Source organism: Anomaloglossus baeobatrachus, chromosome 2 (assembly GCF_048569485.1).
Source record: "Anomaloglossus baeobatrachus isolate aAnoBae1 chromosome 2, aAnoBae1.hap1, whole genome shotgun sequence".
In the NCBI taxonomy this organism is placed as follows: domain Eukaryota; kingdom Metazoa; phylum Chordata; class Amphibia; order Anura; family Aromobatidae; genus Anomaloglossus; species Anomaloglossus baeobatrachus.
In genome coordinates this window covers 507,314,573-507,330,323 of record NC_134354.1, presented here as the reverse complement: position 1 = coordinate 507,330,323, position 15,751 = coordinate 507,314,573, and the positions used below count along the sequence as shown (strand labels likewise).

Sequence of the window (15,751 nt, the reverse complement as noted above, 5' to 3'; positions counted from 1 at the left end):
GTGCTTGTTGAGCAGTTTTAGGTCCAGAACGGAACGGAAAGAGCCATTCTTTTTTGGCACCACAACCAGATTGGAGGAAAACCGTGTCTTGTTCCTGAAGAGGAACAGGGATTACCACTCCTTCTGCCTGCAGAAGAGCATCGGCTCGGTGGGGACGTTCTGAAGAATCGAGTCGGAGGACGAGAACAGAACTCTGTCCTGTGCACGTGGGCACACTGTCCCTCACCCACCGGTCTGGGACCTGTGGCAGCTAAATTTCGCCAAAGGCGAGCGAGTCTGCCATCAACCGCGGATGCGGAGAGATGAGAGAGCTGAGAGTCATGAGGAGACCGCCTTGGTAGCGGTTCCTCCGGCTGCCTTCCTTGGGCGTGATTGAGCCCGGCCGGAAGCTGAGCCCCTCTGAGGCTTTTCAGCCCTTTTGGACGAGGACAATTGGGACCTGCCCGAGCCTGGGAAGGACCGAAACCTCGACTGTCCTTCCAGGACAGCATTAATAGGGTAAGTCGCAATGCAGACATTGCGAGGTTACGGACGCCCCTGCGGCACAGAAGTACATGTGCTCAAGACCAGCTGCGCAAGAACAGCTGAAAAGCTTAGGGTGCCCATACGGCTGTGAATGCCGGAGCAACCGACACGCCGATAGCCTCATAGACAGATTTCAACCAGAGTCCCTCTGTCTGCCAATGGCATCTTTAAGTGAAGTCCCATCTCCACTGCAACTATGGCTCTAGCCGCAAGCCTGGAGATTGGAGAATCCACCTTTGGACCCTGGGTCCAGCGCTTTACCACGTCAGGGGGGAAGGGATAACGTGTATCCTTAATACGTTTGGAGAAAACGCCTTTCTGGGAAGCGTGGTGTTCCTGGACTGCTTCTCTGAAGTCAGCGTGGCCAGAACAATACTCAATATACGTTTTAGCTACTGAAATGGGACTTCTCCTGCTGTGAAGCTGACTCCTCCGCTGGGGGAGCTGAGGGAGAAAGATCCAACATTCCATTGATGGACGCTATAGGATCATCCCTTATGGCGTCACCATCCGGTGTATCCGGATTGAGAGCGGTGTCAGGATCAAAGTCCTGATGAGCTACGTCTGCCTCATCATACAGAGAGTCTTCCTGGGACCCCCCCGGAGCACCGATTTTATTCCAAATGAGGGTGGCCAGGGAGCAATGATCCAGATTGCCCATGGCCTGTCCGGACTGCAAGTCTCTATCCCAATGCAACTCCGTCCCTGTCCTTGGACAGGGTTGAGAGGTGGTTCCTTTGGCCACGCCAAGTAGAGACCCCGGCTGACCAAGTGCTACAGGGGAGCATTGCACACAATGGTTGGTTCAGTGCCGTGGAACAGTATCACATGCAGTAGAAACAGCAACGAAAGCCTGTGTTGCTTATATGCTGCTGCCGACTAGCCATCTAGGAGTATAGAGCCAAGAATGGCGACCGTACAGTGCAATGTATAGCATACAAGCATAAAGTACAAATGAACACTGCAGCACATGTAATACAAGCAGCATAGAAAGCCTGTGCCTTGGCACCCCTGCTTTTCTGCTGCTGTAGACTAGCCATCTAGGGGAATATCGCCCAGAATAGCGACCATACAGTGCAATGTATAGCATACAAGCATAAGTACAAATGAACACTGCAACACCTGCAGTACAAGCAGCATAGAAAAAAACCTGTGCCTCAGCACCCTTGCTTTTCTGCTGCTGTAGTCTAGCCATTCTATGGGGAATATAGCCAAGACTAGCGACCGTACAGTGGAGTGTATAGCATACAAGCATAAATACACATGAACACTTCAGTACGTGCAATACAAGCAGCATAGAAAGCCTGTGCCTTAGCACCCCTGCTTTCCTGCTGCTGATGTGTCGCCATCTAAGAGGGCATATAGCCAAAAATAGCGACCTATGCAGTGTAAGCATAAAATACAAAGGACAAATGCGGTATTTAGTGTCAGCACTTCAGATGCCGCTTACCGCCCGCCTATAAGCGGGTGTGTGATCGCCCTAGTCCTGTGCCTGGTTGCCCAGAGTCCGTTCTCTCAGCTCGGACTGCAGTAATGGCTGCCGGCGTCCTTCTCCAGCTCTTGTGAGTAGGGGCGGGCCGTGGGCGTGCCCCAAGTCAGAGCGGGAAACCGGCGTCCCACAGTGTCCAGTGAGAGGGCTGGAGCATGTAAATAAGGCTCCAGCCCTCGGCGCTGCTGATTGTACAGCGTCTCTCCCCTACCCTGATTGACAGGGTGGGGGCGGGAACGAAGCGGAGCTAGGCCGCAAAAGCCGGGGACTGGATTTATAAGCGCCGCCGCCGTAAAAGCGCGGTCGGCGCTAAGTCCCCGGCGCACTACAAGTCCCAGCCGCGCCGCCGCTCCCGGAGCGTCCGGCGCGGTATTCCCAATACATAAAGTCACTCAGCTAGGCTGCAGTGACTGTAACCCTTTACTGTCCCCGGCGCACTAGCACACCCAGCAAGTCTGGAGTGTGCTGTGCCTGTGTGTACGGGGACACAGAGTACCTGAATGGTGCAGGGCCATGTCCCTGAACGGTACCCAGCTCCGTATCCAGCAGGTTCAATGGGTCTGTGGATGGAGCCCGGCCTCAGGGCTTTGGGGCCGGTAAGATCCCACTTCCTCAGAGCCCCTCAGGGGGATGTGGAAGGAAAACAGCACGTGGGCTCCAGCCTCCGTACCAGCAATAGGTACCTCAACCTTACAAACCACAAGCGGGGTGAGAAGGGAGCATGCTGGGGGCCCTATATGGGCCCTCTTTTCTTCCATCCGATATAGTCAGCAGCTACTGCTGACTAAACAGTGGAGCTATGCGTGGATGTCTGACCTCCTTCGCACAAAGCAGAAAACTGGTGAGCCAGTGATCCCACTGGGAGTGTATAGCCAGAAGGGGAGGGGCCTTACACTTTTTAGTGTAATGCTTTGTGTGGCCTCCGGAGGCAGTAGCTATACACCCAATCGTCTGGGTCTCCCAATGGAGCGCCGAAGAAATAAACCATGTGCACTGGTATACTAGTTATATACAGTATAAGGTGGTGGTGCACACAGATATATGCTCGCATAAATGAGCCCTTAGAAAAAGCGTAGGAAAACCATGCTTTCGGCTTGCTTGTCCATTGGAGATCACCTACTCTTTTCCAAGTGAAGAAATAGCTTTGGCATTGAAGATGGCGTCTCTGGATGTCGTCGTTTGGGCTGGGGAGACGCACTACTCTCTGACATCCTATCACAGCTTGTACTGTGCCGCGTAGAGCGCCTCAATGATTGTAAAATGTCCGGCTCGGTCCTCCGCCTCTTCGGAGTGATTGAATCGCCAGTGGTGGGCAGGCTGTCTATGGACTGTGGTGTTGGTGGGTTCAAAAGTGGTGGGCTAGGAGATACTTCCTCTTGATTTCTTTAAAAGAATAAACAAAAAATACATAAAATAATAATTTCTTTGACTCACTTCTTCTAAAATACATAAAAATAAACCATACCTATTTCCAAACGTTGTAACTTCTCTGATGGGAAGGAAGAATTTAGAGGACATAACCTTCTTATATTGTGACTGCTCATACGGGTAGAGGAGTATCAGTGGGAGTGTGAAGTCAAATGTAATTCTTAAGCCGTCCACCATTTCTTTGCAGAGTTCCACACTTAAAATATAAAATAAAAATTAAATAAATATATATTATACACATATATTTTGTACAGAAAACACGTAGCGTATTCTAGTTTGTTTTTTTTTTTTTTAAAGAATACCTTTCAGTCCATTCCATTTATTTCTTAAATTATGTGGAAAAGTGATTGCAGCAACTTTCTGTAGAATTATTTTAGCTTTGCTTTAGTGGGGGCTTTTGAGCAAGAATTGCCCATTTTAGATCTTAGCATCACATCTCAATGAGATTTTAGTCATTTCAAAACCTAATTTTGGATCATTGTCCTGCTGTATAACCCAAGTGGCCTTGAGTTTTATGCCACAAAACTAACTGACAGACTTTCCCAGTAAGGCTTTTCTGCATTTTTTTTTTGGGATAAATAGCTAAAAAGGGCATTTTTTTCATTCATGCAGGACAAGACAGATGAGCAGCATTTCCCTTCAATTTAATTTGTCCCCCAAAAATTTGTGAGTAAAATGTGGGCGTGCGTCATATTCCATCTGTACTTTGCTCGCTGTGGTGAGGGCCCCAGGAGCAGGGTTGCCGCTGCCGGAAGCCAGCAGCTGGGGTGAACACGTGTCCGCTCTTAAAGAAAATGAATATTCACTGCTCCCCATAATCCCACCCTCTCGGCACTGTAGCCGATGCGGACATGTGTCACACACACACACACACACACACATAAATATATAAGATGATAGATAGATATAGCGCATTAAAAGGGAACTTGTGTTAGGTCCCCTTTGAACTCAGAACCACAAGCAGTTCTGGGTGCAATATCTAAAATCCCTTCCTGGCAGTCCCAGTCTATAGTAGTATTGATAGAGAGATCTTTAGAAAAAGTATTTCTAAAGATCCTTTATGATGTGCTAATGAGGCCAGGGACTAGTCGCAAGGGTGTTATTTCCTCCAACTAGTCCGCCCTCTTAGCATGGCAGCATGCCCCTGTAGATGTGCTAACATGCTATTCAATGCCCAGCGTCATCAGCATGGACATGCATACCTGCCCCTTGTCACTGCCTCAGACACCGGGTTTAGGCTCAGTGTGCACAATCAAAAGTCCTGGCACTTCCGGTCATGCGCACTATGAAGCTGGGCATATGCGTCCCAGTTTCAAAGAGGTCTAGTGCCCGTTGTTGTATGGAAATTAATGGGCTGAAGAAAATGGATTGAAAGTAGTAGTTTACGCCAGTCCTGGAATAAAATTACTAGACATTCTGCCAAGGTCTAGGCAGGTAATATTGGCCAAGCTGTATGGAAACTAGCTTAACAGTATGTAAGCTAAAAGCTCTCATTGCAGGAGAATAATAGATTGAGAAAAAGAAAGGAGAAAAAAAAAAAAAAAAAAAAAAATGTCACTTCTCAACCTTATTTTCATGCAAACAATTTAAAGGGAATCTGTAACCAGGTGTTTGCTGCCTCATCAGAGAGCAGCATAATGTAGAGACAGAGACTCCGATTCCAGCGATTTGTCGCTTACTGAGCTCTTTGCTGTCATTGTGATAAAATCAATGTTTTCTCTGCTGCAGATCTGGCAGTTATACAAAGATCATGAATATGCTGGACTACCTGGCAGCAGGCTAAGTAGTCCTGTAATGATAATCTACTGCTGATTAATCAGTGATATTATCAAAACTAGACTAAGCAGCCCAGTAAGTGACACATCGCTGGAATCAGGATCTCTGTCTCTATTATGCTGCTCTCAGATTAGGCGGCAAAAACCTGGTGACAGATTCCCTTTTATTTGTACAGGGAAAACAAAAAAAACAACAAACAAGGCCAAATAAGTATACATATGACAAACGTCTTACTTTTTCTCAGGTGGGACATAATGTACATTCATGTTGACATTTGACGTGGTCTGATGATGCCTAAATCTTTCATTTGCTGAAAATGCTGCATTTATAGCAAAGTGCTTAACATACGACTCGAGAATAGTAATTATGTTGGTCTGGCAAGGCAGCTTCACAAGCTAGAGGAGAAAAAGAATACTTAATTTTTAATGTTTGCATAATTGAAAATCACTAACATAGAAGGTTGGTACTAAATATCTCTAACAGGTGTTATTGCAATGAATTTCTCACCAAATGTCTATAACCACCTATTTAATCCACACAGGCAAAGAAATCAAACCATAGATATCCATAAATGTAGTGATATGTAATGAGAAATGACAGGGAAATCTTACGGAAATCTATTTAAAGGGAATCTGTCTCCAGGTTTTTGTCACGTAAATCTGAGAGCAGCATAATATACAGACAGAGATCCTAATTCCAACGATGTCACTTACCGGGCTGCTTAGTGTAGTTTTGATAAAATCACTGACTAATCAGGACATAATCATTAGAGGACTACTTGGCGTGATGCCAGGTAGTCCAGCATATTCATGATCTCTGTATAACTGCTAGATCTGCAGCAGAGAAGACATGGATTTTATCAAAATGACAGCAAACAGCTCAGCGACACATCGCTGGAATCAGGGTCTCTATCTTTACAGTATGCTGCTCTCAGATTGGGTAGCAAAAACCTGGTGAGAAGACTGCCTTTACTATTTTGTACAAACGTCTTTGTTTGTGATGATAGCTTCAAGATGCCTCCTGTGTGGGCAAACTACTTGCATGCACTGCTCAGGTGCGATTTTGACCCATTCTACACAAACATGTCAAATCCTCAAGACTCCGTGAGCTTCTTCTATGGACTCGGAGCTGAAGTTACTTCCATAAGATTATTCCATTCAGGTCAGTCGATTGGTTGGGCCATTCTAGCAGCTTTATTTTCTCTGTAACCAACTGAGTTTCTTGGCTGTGCGTTTGGTATCATTGTCTTCTTGACATGTCCACCTTCATTTTATATTCATCATCCTGGTAGATGGCAGCAGATTTTTATCAAGAATGTCTTGGTACATTTGTCCATTTATCCTTCCTTTAATCACATGACATTTATCTGTGCCATAAGCTGAAAGACAGCTCCACAGCATGATGTCCCCCTCTCCAAATTACAGGGATATGCAATGCCTTTTGGCCTCCAAAAATGGTGTTTAAAATGGCAAAGACTTCAATTTTGGTCTCATCTGACCAGACTATAGCCGCCCAGTATTTCATAGACTTATCTACAAGTTGTTGAACAAACTTTGAAAGCACTTGAACATGCTTTTTGGTCATCAATGGAGTCTTGATGGGTGAGCGTGCATACAGGCCATGGAGGTTGAGTGCATTACTTATTGTTTTGTTTGAAACAATTGTAGCTGCTAAAGCCTGGTCCTTGACTCTTGGACTACTCTTGATAATCCTTACTTAAAAAAAAAGAAGGGAATTTTGTTTACTTACCGTAAATTCCTTTTCTTCTAGCTCCAATTGGGAGACCCAGACAGTGGGTGTATAGCTACTGCCCTCTGGAGGCCGCACAAAGAACTACACTTAAAAGTGTAAGGCCCCTCCCCTTCTGGCTATACACCCTCCCGTAGGAGTACAGATTCCTCAGTTTTAGTACCAAAGCAAGAAGGAGGAAAGCCAATAACAGTTTCAAAAACAAATTCAATCCGATAACACGATCGGAGAACTTAAGAAACAACATGAACAACATGTGCACCCGAAAAAACGAAACCCTAAGAACAAATAGGGCGGGTGCTGGGTCTCCCAATTGGAGCTAGAAGAAAAGGAATTTACGGTAAGTAAACAAAATTCCCTTCTTCTTTTTCGCTCCTAATTGGGAGACCCAGACAGTGGGACGTCCAAAAGCAGTCCCTGGGTGGGTAAAAAGATACCACATGAACGGGCTGTCATACAGCCTCTTCCTACAGGTGGGCCACCGCCGCCTGAAGGACCTGTCTACCTAGGCTGGCATCTGCCGAAGCGTAGGTATGCACTTGATAGTGTTTGGTAAACGTGTGCAGACTCGACCAGGTAGCCGCTTGGCACACTTGCTGAGCCGTAGCCTGATGCCGCAATGCCCAGGACGCACCCACGGCTCTGGTAGAATGGGCCTTCAGTCCAGATGGAATCGGAAGCCCAGCAGAACGGTATGTGTGAAGAATTGGTTCCTTGATCCACCGCGCCAGGGTGGATTTGGAAGCTTGCGATCCCTTATGCTGACCAGCGACTAGGACAAAGAGCGCATCAGAACGGCGTAGAGCCGCCGTGCGAGAAATGTAAATCCTGAGTGCTCTCACCAGGTCCAACAGATGTAAACCCTTTTCAAATTGGTGAACTGGATGCGGACACAAAGATGGCAAAGTGATATCCTGATTGAGATGAAAGGAAGAAACCACCTTGGGAGAAAACTCTGGAATTGGACGCAGTACTACCTTGTCTTGGTGAAACACCAGGAAGGGAGATTTGCAAGATAACGCCGCTAGCTCGGACACTCTTCGAAGAGACGTGACCGCCACAAGAAAAACTACCTTTTGTGAAAGCCGAGAAAGGGGAACCTCTTTCAAAGGCTCGAAAGGCGGCTTCTGGAGAGCAATGAGAACCTTGTTCAGATCCCAGGGTTCCAATGGCCGTCTGTAAGGAGGAACGATATGACAAACTCCTTGGAGAAACGTGCGTACTTTAGAAAGCCGTGCCAAGCGCTTCTGAAAGAATACGGATAGCGCGGAGACTTGACCCTTAAGAGAGCTAAGCGACAAACCTTTTTCCAACCCAGACTGCAGGAAGGAAAGAAAAATTGGCAATGCAAATGGCCAGGGAGAAAACCCTTGAGCCAAGCACCACGCTAAGAATATCTTCCACGTTCTGTGATAGATCTTAGCTGAGGATGGTTTTCTAGCCTGTCTCATTGTGGCAACAACCTCATGAGATAAACCTGAGGCCGCTAGGATCCAGGACTCAATGGCCACACAGTCAGGTTCAGGGCCGCAGAATTCAGATGGAAAAACGGCCCTTGAGACAGCAAATCTGGACGGTCTGGTAGTGTCCACGGTTGGCCTACCGTGAGATGCCACAGATCCGGGTACCACGACCTTCTTGGCCAATCTGGAGCGACGAGTATGGCTCGATGGCAGTCGGACCTGATTTTCCGGAGAACTCTGGGTAACAATGCTAGAGGTGGGAACACATAGGGGAGTCGGAATTGCGACCAATCCTGAACCAAGGCGTCTGCCGCCAGTGCTCGGTGATCGCGAGACCGTGCCATGAAAACTGGGACCCTGTTGTTGTGCCGTGACGCCATCAGATCGACGTCCGGCGTCCCCCAGCGGCAACAGATCTGCTGAAACACGTCCGGGTGAAGGGACCATTCTCCTGCGTCCATGCCCTGGCGACTGAGAAAGTCTGCTTCCCAGTTTTCCACGCCTGGGATGTGAACTGCGGATATGGTGGACGCTCTGCTTTCCACCCACGTCAAAATCCGTTGGACTTCTTGAAAAGCTTGGCGACTGCGTGTTCCCCCTTGGTGGTTGATGTACGCCACCGCCGTGGAATTGTCCGACTGAATCCGAATCTGCTTGCCTTCCAGCCATTGTTGGAAGGCTCGCAGGGCAAGATAGATTGCTCTGATTTCCAGAACATTGATCTGCAGGGTGGACTCTTCCAGAGTCCACATCCCCTGAGCCCTGTGGTGGAGATACACCGCTCCCCACCCTGATAGGCTCGCATCCGTCATGACCACTGCCCAGGACGGGGGAAGGAACGACTTTCCCTGTGACAATGAGGTGGGGAGAAGCCACCAACGCAGAGAGTCCTTGGCAGTCTGAGAGAGGGAGACAGTCCTGTCGAGGGACGTCGATTTCCCGTCCCATTGGCGTAGAATGTCCCATTGTAGAGGGCGCAGATGAAACTGCGCGAACGGGACTGCCTCCATTGCTGCTACCATCTTTCCTAGGAAATGCATGAGGCGCCTCAGTGAGTGCGACTGGCTCTGAAGGAGAGATTGCACTCCAGTCCGTAGCGAGCACTGCTTGTCCAGTGGAAGCTTCACTATCGCTGAGAGAGTATGAAACTCCATGCCAAGATAAGTCAGAGATTGGGTCGGGGTTAGATGAGACTTTGGAAAGTTGATAATCCACCCGAAACTCTGGAGAGTGTCTAGTGCCACCTTCAGACTGTGTTGGCATGCCTCTTGAGAGGGTGCCTTTATAAGCAGGTCGTCTAGATACGGGATGACCGAGTGACCCTGCGAGTGCAGAACAGCTACTACTGCTGCCATGACTTTGGTGAAGACCCGGGGGGCTGTTGCCAGACCGAAAGGTAACGCTACGAACTGCAGGTGTTCGTCGTGTATGACGAAGCGCAGGAAACGCTGATGCTCTGGTGCGATCGGCACGTGGAGATACGCATCTTTGATATCTATTGATGCTAGAAAATCTCCTTGAGACATTGAGGCTATGACGGAGCGTAGGGATTCCATCCGGAACCTCCTGACTTTTACGTGTCTGTTGAGCAACTTTAGATCCAGGACGGGCCGATACGATCTGTCCTTTTTTGGGACCACAAACAGATTGGAGTAAAAACCGTGACCTTGTTCCTGAAGAGGGACGGAGGTCACCACTCCTTCCGCCTTTAGAGCGGCCACCGCCTGCAACAGAGCATCGGCTCGGTCTGGTGGTGGAGAAGTTCTGAAGAAACGAGTTGGCGGACGAGAACTGAACTCTATCCTGTACCCGTGAGACAGAATATCCCTCACCCAACGGTCTTTGACGTGTGACAGCCAGATGTCGCCAAAGTGGGAAAGCCTCCCACCGACCGCGGGTGTGGGAATCGGAGACCGCAAGTCAGGAGGACGCCGTCTTGGCAACGGTTCCTCCGGCTGTCCTTTTTGGGCGTGACTGAGACCTCCAAGAATCTGAGCGTCTCTGGTCTTTTTGAGTCTTTTTTGACGAGGCGAATTGGGACCTGCCCGGTCCTCGAAAGGACCGATAACCAGACTGACCCTTCCTCTGTTGGGGTCTGTTTTGTCTGTGTTGCGGTAAGGATGAGTCCTTACCCTTGGAGTGTTTGATGATTTCATCCAAACGCTCTCCAAACAATCGGTCACGAGAAAAAGGCAAATTGGTTAAGCACTTCTTGGAATGAGAATCTGCTTTCCAATGTCTCAACCACAGGGCCCTACGCAAAACAACGGAGTTGGCTGACGCCACTGCTGTGCGGCTTGTAGCGTCAAGAACAGCATTAATCGCGTACGACGCGAATGCCGCCATTTGCGAGGTCAATGGTGCTACCTGCGGGGCAAATGCACGTGTGACGGAGTCAACTCGCGCAAGCCCGGCTGAGATAGCTTGGAGTGCCCATACGGCTGCAAAAGAAGGCGCTAATGACGCTCCAATCGCTTCATAGATGGATTTCAGCCAGAGCTCCATCTGCCTGTCAGTGGCATCTTTAAGTGCCGCTCCATCTTCAACTGCAACCAAGGATCTAGCTGCAAGCCTGGAAATTGGAGGATCCACTTTTGGACACTGGGTCCAACCCTTGACCACCTCAGGGGGAAAAGGATAGCGTGTATCTTTAAGCCGTTTAGGAAAACGCCTTTCAGGATAAGCGTGGGGTTTCTGGATTGCGTCTCTAAAGTCAGCGTGGTCCAGAAAAGTGCTTAAAGTACGCTTAGGGTATCTGAAATGGATTCTCTCGTTGCGAAGCTGACTCCTCCACAAGAGGAGCTGGTGGGGAAATATTTAACATCTTATTGATGTTAAATATAAGATCATTAACTATGGCGTCACCATCTGGTGTATCTAGATTGAGAGCGGTCCCAGGATCAGAATCCTGATCAGTTACGTCCGCCTCATCACCCATAGATTCATCTCGCTGGGATCCTGACCATTGAGATGAATGTGAAGGCCCGTCATAGCGAGCCCGCTTAGGCTGCCCGGGGCCATCGTCCGAGTCAGAGTCTTCACCCTGAGGTGTATATGCCCGTCCCGGAGCCTGGAGCTGAGGGGGACCAGGGGGCAATGATTGCACAGTGTCCGTGGCCTGAAGTACAGGCCTAGCTCGCAATGTGTCAAGAATTTGTGACATAGTGAGAGACATTCTGTCAGCAAAAGCTGCAAACTCAGTTCCTGTCACCTGGACAGCATTCACAGGTGGTACACCCTGGGTCACGTCCAGCAGAGGTCCCGACTGTGCAAGCGCCGCAGGGGCCGAGCACTGCACACAATGGGGGTCCGTGGAGCCTGCCGGTAGAAAAGTCCCACATGCGGTGCAGGAAGCATATAATGTCTGTGCCTTGGCACCTTTGCGTTTTACGGACGACATGCTGCTGGCTCTCTGCAATGTGAGAGAGTCTATAGCCAAAGGGCGACCAGCGCTATGCAATACAAAGTATTTGTAGAAACAAAATACTAAGAATACTACTGGCACAAGAGGGGGTGAGCCCTGAGGGCTGCTTACCGCCCGCTGAATAGCGGGTAAGAGGCTGCAGAATTCCTTGTCTGGGTCTCCCCGGCTCCCCTCTGCAGCTCAGCGTGTCAGCAGGAATGGCTGCCGGCGTCTGTGGAGAGGGGCGGTCCGTGGGAGTTCCCAAACAAAAGTGCGGGAAACAGTGTCCCCTCTGTGCCGATTGTGAGGGCTGGAGTATGTAAAAACGACTCCAGCCCTCGGCGCTGATGCACTGGCCAGCGTCCCGCCCCTCTCCTGACTGGCAGGTCTGGGGGCGGGAACGAACGGAAGCAGGCCGCAAAAGCCGGGGACTCGAGTTATCAGCGCGGCCGCCGTAAAAGCGCGGGCCGCGCTGAAGTCCCCGGCGCACCACAAGTGCCAGCCGCGCCGCAGTCCCAGCGGCCGGCGTGACCGATTCCTAGACGTGGCCAGCGTCCCGCCCCTCTCCTGACTGGCAGGTCCGGGGGCGGGAACGAACGGAAGCAGGCCGCAAAAGCCGGGGACTCGAGTTATCAGCGCGGCCGCCGTAAAAGCGCGGGCCGCGCTGAAGTCCCCGGCGCACCACAAGTGCCAGCCGCGCCGCAGTCCCAGCGGCCGGCGCGACCGATTCCTATAAGTGTGCCTGCTTCAGCGAAGCTGAATGAGGCCATGGCACAAGCGCCGTAGCGCTGATGTCCCCCGGCGCACTACAACACCCAGCATGCTGCGGTGTGAGCGCCAAATGCACGGGGACACAGAGTACCTTGAGGAAGCAGGGCCATGTCCCTGATGTACTCCGCTCCATCCAGCATCTTCTCCAGGGGCTGTAGATGGAGCACGGTCTCAGTGCCTGGAGACCAGTAAATCCCACTTCACCCAGAGCCCTGTAAAAAGGGATGGGGAAGGAATCAGCATGTGGGCTCCTGCCGCCGTACCCGCAATGGGTACCTCAACCTTACAAACACCTCCGACATACAGTGGGGTGAGAAGGGAGCATGCTGGGAGCCCTGTATGGGCCCTCTTTTCTTCCATCCGACATAGTCAGCAGCTGCTGCTGACTAAAAACAATGGAGCTATGCGTGCGTGTCTGACCTCCTTGCGCACAAAGCTAAAACTGAGGAATCTGTACTCCTACGGGAGGGTGTATAGCCAGAAGGGGAGGGGCCTTACACTTTTAAGTGTAGTTCTTTGTGCGGCCTCCAGAGGGCAGTAGCTATACACCCACTGTCTGGGTCTCCCAATTAGGAGCGAAAAAGAAAATATAATAAATAAAATAAAAATAATCTCTCTAATGCGGCTGGGGCCACACGAGCGTATGGCATGCGATGCGAGAGCATCGGCTGATGTATTCTAATGACCCTCTGCTTTTGCTCTGCTGGGAGTGTGAGCCGAGCGTCATGCGACTGATCGGATCATAGCTGTGGAAGAGAGGGAGGGACTAATCTCCCCATCTCCTCCATTATCAGATGATGCAATTATCGCACTGCACTCTGGTGTCATCTGACTGAGGTGCGATGTTTCACTCGCACCTGTTGACTTGTATAGGTGCAAGTGAATACGGATCGGAGTACACCTGCAGCGACTGTTTTCTCGGTCTGATTAGGGCTGAGAAAAATAAAAAAAATAAAAATAAATAATTCACAGGTGGAATGGCCCCATAGATATTTATCAAATTCCGCTTGGTCCGTTTTACTTGCCGTGTGTCCTTACCCTAACAGTAGCGATAGATAATGCTCACAAGGTACAAGTCCGCTATTTGGCACATGACATTAACACTTCAGTGGAGTAGCCTAGCATGTCCAAAAAAGAATCAGTATATTGCATCATCCACTTACATGCAGTGATTTACTGTTACATTCTACTAAGTAAAATACATTGATATGTGGTCTTTTAAAACACCTGTAGTAACATGTATTACAGAGTACGTGTGTATAGTAGTCCGTATTATTATACAAGGTGAAGAAAATAAAAAAAACTTTTAAAGGGAATCTGTCACCACTTTTTTGGCGTATAAGCTGTGGCCACCACCACCACCGGGCTCTTATATACAGCATTCTAACATGCTGTATATAAGAGCCCAGGCCGCTGTGAACATAAAAAAAAAAAAAAAAAAAAAGAAAAAAAAAAAAAAAAACACTATATAAATACTTACCCAACGGTCATGTGGTGGGCCATATGAGCGTCTCCGTTCTCCGGTGCCTCCTCTTTCGGCCATCTTCGTCCTCTTTCTGAAGCCTGTGTGCATGACGCGTCTACGTCATACACACTCGCTGCTCCTGAACAGGCGCACTACAATACTTTGATCTACCCTGCTCAGGACCTGAATGCCAGCGAGTGTGGATGACGTCGGAGGCGTCATGCACCGCTGTTTCAGAAGAAGGAGGATGAAGATGGCCAAAAGAGGTGGTGTCGGCACCGGACAACGGAGACGCCCATATGGCCAATCGCACTGAAAATCCGTGTAATTTGGAGAGGGGAACATCATGGTGTGGGGCCGTTTTTCAGCATATGGCACAGATAAATGTCATAGGATTAAAGGAAGGATGAATGGACAAATGTACCAAGACATTCTTGATATAAATCTGCTGCCATCTACCAGGATGATGAATATAAAATGAAGGTGGAGGCGACAGGTTCCCTTTAAATACCTACAAACAGCATTCATGCTCAAAAGCAGAAGAGATGAAGCATGGATGCCACCTGCCTTGAAGGTACCACTCACAATCACAAGATGACAACTAACCACACCAACAATGAGAAGGGGGGGGGGGGGGGCAGTAGATTTCTGACTTAAGTGAGGATTCTCCAGGGCAATCTATATAATACCATCATAGTGTTGACCAAAAAGCTTCATGGCACTAACACTACCATAGCGCCGTACAGTTGGTGACAACACTACATAAGAACGAATGACTGAACATACCCGTTTGCGCTTGTTTATGTAATAGCAATCTTCTTCAAGCTTCTTTTTTAGAATTTCAGGTATTTCTATTACAATGTTTTTTTCTTCCATGTCTCGTTTTGAGAGAATCTCTTGTTCTTCTTTCTACAAAACAAAGAAATCATGTAGCACATCACAACCTCAAGTTCCAATCATTCCCCTTTTGCCCCATTGAAAATAAAAAAAAAAAAAAACAACACACACCACAAACACACATATGGTTTTTCCCTATTCAGAAATGGCTGATCAAAATAAAAAAATAAATTGAATGTGTAAGGGGCATTACGAGAAAAAAAAAAATTCAAAAACGTCAGGATTAGGTTTCTTTTGGTTGCCACAACATTGTATTAGGCTATGTGCCCATGTTGCATTCTATTCCGCAGCGTGCAAGTTACTGCATGTGCGTCTCAGAACGAAGCCGAAAAGCTGCGTTCTGAAACGTATTGTAACTGCAGAATTCCTGCTGAATTCATGCATTCTGGATGCTTCCAGAACGCACATTTTTGACAGTGCAGTCCCACTTAGCTCTGCTGCATCCCCATAGACTTGCAGCAGAGCAGAGTGGGACCGCACTGTCAAAAAAAGTGCATGGCTGGCTGCGAGACACTGCCGCGCGATCAGAATGAACTTCACCTGACTTCATTGTGATTGCGCGGCTCTGTGCGTGTGCCGCAGCTTGATTTGCGATCACAGGTGAAGGACTCACCGGAGACCGCAAATCCCCCGAGTGACTGCAGTGAGCCGCTCGATCACTGGTGCAGTCACCCAGGTTACCCGCGGCCAGCTCGAGTCCTCCACCCGAGACCTGTGGCCGCAGGTAACCTGAGAGATGTCCCCACTGACAGTGCGACTCACTTCAGTTGCTCCGTGAAGCTGAC

At 49.0% G+C, this 15,751-nt stretch overlaps 1 protein-coding gene across 1 annotated transcript in view; it reads right to left on the bottom strand.

The window, feature by feature from the left end:
* MSL3 (MSL complex subunit 3) overlaps positions 1-15,751 on the bottom strand; it is a 111,936-nt gene that overhangs the window by 47,287 nt on the left and 48,898 nt on the right. The window contains exons 6-9 of the mRNA XM_075334281.1: positions 14,856-14,978; positions 5,453-5,613; positions 3,480-3,638; positions 3,135-3,397 (exon numbers count right to left, since the gene is read on the bottom strand). Coding sequence (XP_075190396.1) covers positions 3,135-3,397; positions 3,480-3,638; positions 5,453-5,613; positions 14,856-14,978 — 706 coding nt within the window. The remainder of the gene's footprint in view (positions 1-3,134; positions 3,398-3,479; positions 3,639-5,452; positions 5,614-14,855; positions 14,979-15,751) is intronic.